Source organism: Carassius carassius, chromosome 32, assembly GCF_963082965.1.
Source record: "Carassius carassius chromosome 32, fCarCar2.1, whole genome shotgun sequence".
Taxonomy (NCBI): Eukaryota; Metazoa; Chordata; class Actinopteri; order Cypriniformes; family Cyprinidae; genus Carassius; species Carassius carassius.
The window spans coordinates 9,607,248-9,616,497 of NC_081786.1; the positions used below are offsets into that span (position 1 = coordinate 9,607,248).

General features: G+C 36.2%; 2 protein-coding genes across 3 annotated transcripts in view; one reads left to right on the forward strand and one right to left on the reverse strand.

The window, feature by feature from the left end:
* Positions 1-9,250, reverse strand: part of slc16a9a (solute carrier family 16 member 9a) — a 164,587-nt gene that overhangs the window by 81,816 nt on the left and 73,521 nt on the right. The window lies entirely within an intron of this gene.
* On the forward strand, positions 536-8,882 carry neurl1ab (neuralized E3 ubiquitin protein ligase 1Ab). The gene is given in 7 exon segments (XM_059520152.1): positions 536-786; positions 3,112-3,320; positions 3,669-3,990; positions 6,899-7,350; positions 7,353-7,536; positions 8,181-8,336; positions 8,452-8,882. Coding segments are annotated over 7 exon segments (1,617 nt in total). The 5' UTR covers positions 536-755; the 3' UTR covers positions 8,715-8,882.

Genomic DNA, 9,250 nt, shown 5'->3' on the forward strand with positions numbered 1-9,250 from the left:
GTCGTCTCCACTTACCTCGTATTTACAATCTGCTAAAACAACGGGGATAGTTAAGGATCCTATAAGTGCGAGTAATTTTAATGTCATTTTGGCAGCGCAGATTAATGTACAGATCCCTCTGAATTGCGAAATTGAATACAGTCTCTGCTATATAGATGACCCTGGACCACAAAACCAGTCATAATTCGCTGGGGTAGCTATATTTGTATCAATAGCCCAAAATACACTGTGTGGGTCAAAATTATAGATTTTTCTTTCATGCCAAAAATCATTAGGATATGAAGTAAAGATCATGCCCATGAAGATTTTTTGTAAATTTCCTACCGTAAATATATCAAAACTTTATTTTTTATTAGTATTATTATTTATTCAGCTTTCAGATGAATAAATATCAATTTCGAAAAATTGACACTTAAGACTAGTTTTGTCTTCCAGGCAGGGTCACATATATTAATCAGGTCATTCAGAAGATGCTTAGTGCCTTTCCTAAAGCGTCCAGTCCATTCGCGTAAGCTAATTCTAATCAAGAGCCAATACGTGAAAGAGTAGACCTCCCAAGCCCCGCCTCCTATGCTATTGTGAATCCTCGCTGAATTGGATCGAGTTTGCGTGTGTGCTGTAACGTTACAGTAGACACACACCAGAGGAGTATCAGCCACATACTGAGAGTTACTTTATTTGGAATGCAAAGCTGCTGAAGACCAGAATCAAGAGATTTTTGCAGGATTTTATTGTGTGAACATCACTGTGCTGAAATGGGTAGCCAGGTAACCCGTACCTCTTTAGGTGAGTGACAGTAAAATTGCGTCTTTTCATAATAATTTCGCAGACCTAATATATTAATATAATTTATCTGAATTATTCTAATGATTATTTTGTCAGCATTTTCCTTAAATTATCTGAAATAAATTTGTTTTCTCATTCTTGTAAAGACGTTGTAACTATAGCCTACTTGTTGCTCAGAGTCCTATCATAAAAAAAGAAAGAAAAAAAGATTTTCTCTTCTGTTTCTCTAACACAATTGCATTTCAGATAGCTTGCTTTGTCTGTGACAACTGTTTGTACTGTTGATCAACACTGATCAAGTTTGTCTTTCAGAGATCCTTTGTTTTTATGTAAAGCTAATTATAACGAAAAAGATAATGTTTAAATGTTTTATAATTATTAAATTAATAAAAATTTAAAAACATGTTTTCTTTATTTAGCATTAGCCTACTTAGCATTAATTATTTAGCATTTTGAGTGATTTTTGAGTGTGTCCTCAAAGGGGCAATTTTTGTCCCTGTAATAGTAAATCCCCACATCACATGAATATGAACATAGCTTTAGATATGCCAGTTATCTAGGTTTTGCTGTTTCTTTCTGTGAACAAGGAAAGTAGGCATAATAGAGCATTTCAGGTTTATACCCACTCAGTAAACGAAGCTGACACTGAGTCAACCTGACACTTAGGCCTGCTATTGCCTACAGCACTGAGAGAGAGAGTCTACACATTTAATGGAACATGACATTAGTATCAAGAGAATATATCTAACATCTCTTTAAATAAAATGAAAAACAAGATATTTTGAAATATGTGATTAGTGATTAGACTGTTTGTTTTTGTCAAGACCAGCAACTGCCCCCACAAAATAATCTCTTAACAATAAAATGAAATGCAAAAAGTTTTCTTTGAGGATTAGGTTTAGGTACATAGGATTGAACATATAATCGATCAGTCAAACAGAATTTAGTGAAAATCAACACTATGAAAACATAAACACATGTATTGTTTTTCATGTGTTTGTCATGACATAGACGTCAGGGGTTTGTGGCTGGAATATTATTTCTATTTTTGTCCCACTTGGCTGTATGCGTGTTTATACACAGTGTCTCATGATTCCCATATAAACACGTACACAAATACACTCACACCTGCAACTGCATGTCCTCATTTGCCCACACAGAGATTGTGCAGATAAAGTGGGTGAAGTATGCCGAATCAGTCCCTCGCTAAAGATGAACTAAAGATGAACTAAAAGCTAAAGATTCAATTGTTGACTCACACCCAGTGAAATGTCAACAGTGGTTAATTAAAGAGAGAAATGTCTCTGAAATAAGACCGTGTCCTTGACTTAATGCTCCGGAGATGTTTGGGAAATATGAAAGGGAGTTGAGGAGCGAGTGTTTGATCATAAGCCAGTTTCGAGCTGTGAGAATCAGTGCACATCAGATTTGCTACTCTTTAATGGTTAGTTATATTTTCAATCATTTATTGTATCATTCATTGTATCACAATTGTGTACTATATATACTAAATAATTCCAGAAATTGAGCATATTGCAGTTTTATACAACAGTACATTATTTCTGTAGTTTAAAATAGTCATTTATTTGATCATTTCTTTTTTATTTGATTGCTTTTTTTTGTTTTTGTTCTGATTAGTCCAATAATTCAGGTTTATACCTAGCTCCACCACAAAAAAAAAAAAAAAACTTTAGCAATGAGAAAAAATATTTTAGCATATTATTTTAATATACTTTTGTTATATATAAAGGAAGTCTATTCTTATGTTTAATAAAAAAAAATTTTTCATTAAAATGTAGCTTGCAGCAATAATTTATATATATATATATATATATATATATATATATATATATATATATATATACGGTATATATAAATTCTATTGCAAAGCATTCTCAAACTGTGACAAAACATTGGTTAGCCAGCTAGATAACTTTACCCTGGTAAACTATGTAAATAAAACAAGTGTTCAGTAAATCGAAGTTTGGCATAAAAACACACGATCAACAAATGAAGTAGTCTGATGTTGAGTAGAGATGTTGACTTTCCATTGTGTGAGTGTTTGGAGACATAACCTCATTTTTGGCAGCCTGAAAAGCAGAAACCTGCATTCTGTCTCTCTCTCTCTCTTTCTATCTGTGTCCCTTTTGTTGTCTCTCTTTTCTTGATAAAGGTTTTCATTCAGAGATGGTAGCGGCTGTCCTCTCTCTGTTCCGTAAAAACAGCACAAAGCACTTAGAGAGATTAACAGTGCTAGTCAGAATGTACACTGTTGTGAGTGCCTGTTGAATATATATAGAACTCCTTTTTTTGTCCATCTCTCAGATGGAGGAACCCTTCGCTGCGACCCCTTAAAGGTGAGCATGTGCCAACAGTTGCCAGCCCCACCGCCGCTCTGTTTCCATGCCAACACGAAAGGCTCTCAAATCGTGATGGACAAGACGCAGCGCAGCGTGCGCCGAATTGCTAGCTTCTGCAATGCCATCACCTTCACCAACCGGCCAGTCAGAATCCATGAACAGGTCCGGCTCAAGGTATGGTAACCCAACACTTACCCATTTCCACATGCCACTTTGTGTGGTCCCAAAGTAGCCCTAACATATCCTTCTTTCATATCACTCCATCTCAAACTTTCCAGAGGAAGGGAAAAACAGAAAGAGAATGCTAGAAATGCTAACATGTGAGGTTGTTCTGTTATCTAGTTCTGGTGAATGAGGTTGTTTGGGAATGAAAAAACAAGAATCTGTGTCTGATAAATGCGTCTGCTGGTCTCAATTTATCGTATCACACTTGTCACACAATAATTTTATCATTTATTCTACAAATATATGTAATTTTAGCTAACTCTCTCGGTTCCTCTCACTTTTGGTCACTTCTTTTAGATCACTAAGAAACAGGGATGTTGGAGTGGCGCCCTCCGAGTGGGTTTCAGTTCGGTGGATCCTTCTGATTTAAGTTCAGCATGGCTGCCACGGTTTGCCTGCCCAGATTTAGTTAGCGAAAGGGGATTTTGGGCCCGAGCGCTTCCTGAGGAACAGTGTGAAGAAGGAACCATTCTGTCCTTCTGGTTGGATAACACAGGACGAGTGTTTTACCGGGTAAACAGTGGCCCTCCGATCTTCTTCTTCGGCGGTGTACCACCCGGAGAGCCGGTTTGGGCGATCATTGACATTTATGGTCTGACACGTGGAGTACAGCTTCTTGGTAAGTTCACATGAAATATCAGATTTTACAAATTTATAATGTCCCTTTACATTCTAAACCAAGCAGTCATCAAACTGCCTGAAGCTGGTTTTGCCGGACGTCTCTTGAAGTAACTCTCTACCCAGATCAGATGACATGCCATTCAGAGTTTGCTCCGAGTGGAATTGCTGAGCTCCGGTCCGCGTGTAATGTGGGCCAGTATCTGAGCTGCGCCTCACTGAGCACGTGCTGATCGCTTGATGACTTGTAAAGTTCACAGAGGCCAGTGTGTTTTTACTGTGTGCTGAGCACGTTTAAACAATTTAAATACACAACATTTAAAAATAGAATTCTAGATTTATACCCTCTTATCCTAATTACAAAACTGCCCAATGGAAAAAGATGGGAGAGATTGGGAGCAGTTGCCTAGCAACACTTTCACTTTTAAACTTAAAAACATATGCTGGGGAATTCCAGAAAGCTGGCAAAGTGAAAAAAACATTTGTGCTTAACAAAATCAATAAACCCAGTTGAATGGAAAATTATTATTATTCCATTCATAATTTAGTTGTAGTGATATTTTGTAGGATCAAGGCCAGGTTTAATTAAACCAGTTAAGCATGCCTTAACCATTGTTTATTGTTAAGTTAAGAATAGATTTGATATTATTATTTAGCATTTTTCACCAAAAAATTGTTTGGCAGCCATATTATGGTCAAAGGTTGACAGTATTTAGGAAACTTATCTTGTCAAGTTAATGTACCATTAAAAGCTGTACTTTTGGTACCATTTTGATTTAATTTATTTTTAACAGAAATTTATTTGTTTGTTTGTTTGCACTATTAGAAATAATTCTGTTTTGATTTGATGCTCAACAAGCATTTCAGTTACTTTTAACATTGAAAACATTGCTTAATATTTTTGTGAAAACTATTGAACTATTGAAAACTATGATAAAGCTTAAATTGGAAATAAAAATATTTTTTTAATATTTTAAATGCCTTTACTGTCAGTTCTGATCAATTTAATGGTCTTTGCTAAATAAAAATACTCACTTATAATATATATATATATATATATATATATAAAAAACTGACCCCACACTTATGAACAATAGTGTAGTAGCAGATGTATCAGTACTGAGATAAATCAGTGAATGGTTTTATTAAACCAGTGCATTTAAATGATTCAAACAGATTTACTAAAATGACTCAAACTTCCCAATACTGATGTTTAGACAAACATGTTTGTTTAGGACCTCAGTTGTCTCAGCTACTGTATACGCCTGTGTATGCACTAAAAAGCATTTTATAACATTACACTGCTGTTTGTTGGAAAGAGTAGCTCGCTACTGAAGAAGCTACATTGTTTTGAAAAGACTTGAGCTACTGTCATACAAAAAAAAATTAACCCAGTTTAGCATTGCTACTTTTAGTTAATTGCTCACTTACAAGCTACAGTAATAGAAAGCTAATTTGTTTTCATGTGTTTTTTTTCTGTACAGTTTTAGTACATTTTAGTGAATGCATTACTATATTCTATTTTAAAAAGATCTTCTTTCTCTGTCTCTCTCTCTCTCTTACGTTTGAGTAAAAATAGTCAGTGTTTCCAGTGTCAGATAGCAGTATGTCTTAGGAGTGAGAGCGGGCTGTGTTCAAAGGCACACAGCATGTATGTGTATTGATATCAGGGGTCAGTGTTGGGGTAACATCAGTTAACCCTTAGGACATCTAGACTAATTTAACCTTCATTATATAACCTGATCTCAAACATACTATGCAAATACACACCCTGTCATGTTTTGCTTCTTTTCTATCTAGCAACATCCACTATGTGTATTCAAGCCTATTTTCAGTTGCACTTTGCTTCTGTCTAAATGCACGTGCATAGTTGGTTTATAGATGAACACTAATCATGTCGCCAGCAATCCGCACATGCTGTGCTCTCTCACATTACCTCTGCTTCCAAAATGTGTTTATGGTCTGATGGGCAGATGCAGTGACTAAAATCTCCTCCTGTTCTCACTAATGTAGATCACACCACATCTGGCATTTAGTCATAGTGGTTCAGTGCTGGATGGAAGGTCCCTTGTACTGTAGGTCATCACGTATTACCTACCTGCGTTGCTTTTTATAAAAAATTAATTAATGCTTTGTATGGATAAAGTATTTTTATACTTTAAAAATCAGTATGACACAGAAGTAACTTAAAATATTGGACCAATGCACGTGTTTCATTCCTTCTGATCTTTCGTTTCATGTCCCAAGTTTCACCAAAGCTTCCATGTCTCAAAAATTCCTGTTCAGAGTAGTTAGCATCAGCTAAAGGCAGTGGATGACAGTGACGTCAAGACCGAAAACTAAAAACGGCCGAGAGATGAACATCTACCACGTCTGAGAATTTTCTGCTGATGCGGCTGCAGTGAAAGTTATAGCAGACCAGTAATTTCCATCACTGAAGCTCTGGTGTTCTCATCAGCGGCTGTCCACTGTGGATGGCCAGTGGCAACGTTTTTACTGACTTATGTCAAAATGAATAACCACTTAGTACAATTATACTGATGCTGCTGATTGTAGGCTATATGAGCAACAGAAGGTGTTGCTATGCAGTTGCTAATTGTTTTAATTTTTTTTTGCATGGTCCATGGTTTAAAAGAACAGCATTTAATTTAAACAGAAATGTTATAACAATGGATGTCTTTAACTTTTGATGAATTGTATGTACTTACTGACAGCAAACTTTTGAACAGTAGTGTAAATGTAAAAATAAAATTAATAATAATGCTCAAACAATTTTGATGTGGTTGTTGGTGTTTTTTGGTTGGTTGCTAGGCAGTTGTCTTCCTCTCTTAAATAATTACTACCTGCCCGGCAGAAAATTGTAAGTTCAATCACTGATTTTCAATGCAGTGCATATGTGTGTTTTCCAGACAGTAAGATGGTGCCAGCTGAATATCTCTGTCCTGCTGTGACTCATGAAGGCATGGATGAGTGGCATCTGTCAAGCAACTGCTCTGAGCTTGACCTCCAGGAAGATCTGCCATCCTTCTCAAGCTCTCCAAACGCCCTCAACTCAGTGCTGTCACATCAGCTCAGTGATGACTTGCATTTCCACTGTGTGCATGGCAACGGTCTGCGTCTGCTGACTGAACACATAGCGGTGCGTTATTTTAACAGACGTGAGGATTGTGCTCTGGCATTCACACACCGCCCGCTGCGCTGTGGAGAGTGTGTGTTCTTGAAGGTCTCGTTGAGATCGTCTGCTCTGAATGGATTTTTGTCTTATGGATTCACTTCCTGTAACCCAGCCCATATTAACCCAAAGCACCTGCCGGTCAGTCCAGATGACCTGCTGGACCGCAAAGAATTCTGGGCTTTTAGCTGCCTGACTGCCTGACTTCACTGCTTATGGGCAGGGATATCATCGGTTTCCGAACAACTGCAGAAGGGGAGGTGCTTGTGAGTCATAATGGAGGGAGAGCATGCAGAGAGATGTGTGTGGATAACTCCACTCCTCTGTGGATGATCTTCCATTTACAGCCACACATCAAGCAAATCAGCATCCTGGGTAAAATATACAGTTATACAAATTATTGCTCTGGCTTAAAGTGAAGATGTTTATGATTGTTCATCTAACTTTTCATAAGTGACTTTAATTAATTATTGATTAGAATTCAATACTAATAATAAAAGGTATGTTTGACATACTTTAATTACTGAATAGTTAATGCAGAATTAATGCACTTTTAATTATTGCTCTGGCATAATGTGAAGGTGTTTAGTCTTATATTTAGTTTTAGTTTTTCCTATAGCCAATTTTACATAAGTAACTTTAATTGATTTGATTGATTTAATGAGTTGATTAATTTCTAATATAATATAATAATGATTTGATAATTTTTTAATTTAACAGTCATGTTTATTACATAATAAACCGTATGATTTACATTTTTATTTAATATTAGTTGTGCAGAGTTAATGCATCTTTAATTATGTCTGGTATAAAGTGAAGGTGTTTAGATTGTTTTATTTTTTCTTATATCCAATTTTACATACATGATGTGAAGATGTTTACAACTGTTTTTTTTTCCATATCACACTTTTTATTAGTGACTTGTAATAATGTTATATCATTTTTATTATTTGTTTATTTATTATTAGTTGTGTAGTGTTAACAGATTTTTTATTAAATTTTTGTTTTGTTTTTTCAAGGCACTTCCTGTGGTTACTCTCCATCCTGTTCAGAAATACAGAGGTCCATCTTTAGTGATGCCAGTCACCTTTCAGCCAATCAGATTCACAGTACATCCATCAGGGGTTTTACAGACAGCTTTGAGTCCCGCCCACAGAGTCTCAGCAGTTCTGTAGGTGCGTTCCTGTCCTTTATTTTTTCATTTTCTATTACTTTGTTGATTCACCAAATTCCTTAACCAAAAAATATATTTCTCATTGCTGTTTTCTTTGTGATTGCTGTGGTCATCAGGGACAACATTCAGTTCACTGTCCTCGGAATCTCCCAGTACCCCATCATGCTATGCGATTACTGGTGAGGAGTGTTTGATCTGCTGCGAGAGGCCAGTGGACTCAGTGCTGTACACATGCGGACATATGTGCTTGTGCTCTGTCTGTGGTGGGAAGCTAATGGAGATGTCAAACCCATCTTGCCCCATGTGTCGCAGCCCAATCAGAGACGTCATCAAAATATACCGCAGCATGTTAACTGGAAACCACCTCTTCAACAAATAGGATGTCAGTACTGAGTGATTCTGAAGAGGCTCTTTCACAGGTTATCATCCTGTTTGAAAAGGAATTCCTGCAAGTCTGTTTAAAAGGATGCTTGTTTGAGCACAGCAATGAAGAGGGACTGACTGACTGTTTGATATACTAAATGTCTCACCAAAACTGCAGAGAAAACCCAGAAGCACAGTAACTGCATAAATGAATGGCACAACAATAATATAATCCCAGATAATAAGTCTCTATTGCCTATAAATCTCTATGGACAAATTGCTAGATGTGCATGATGGGAAATAAAGCTACTATGAGACTAATTCTGATTTTCGTTTGATAATATCCTGCTAACTTCATACTGTTAAAAGACTGTTCACAAATAGTTCTTTAACTTGTATATGTTAAATCAATCCAGAATAAGAATCTGAAAACTACATTGTGGATTTGATTTTTGGTAAATATATTTCTTGCAAAACCTTAAACTGAAAATCTACATACCAAAGTAGAAATTCACAAAAGTGTAATTGCCAATAACTTTTATTTATGTTCGT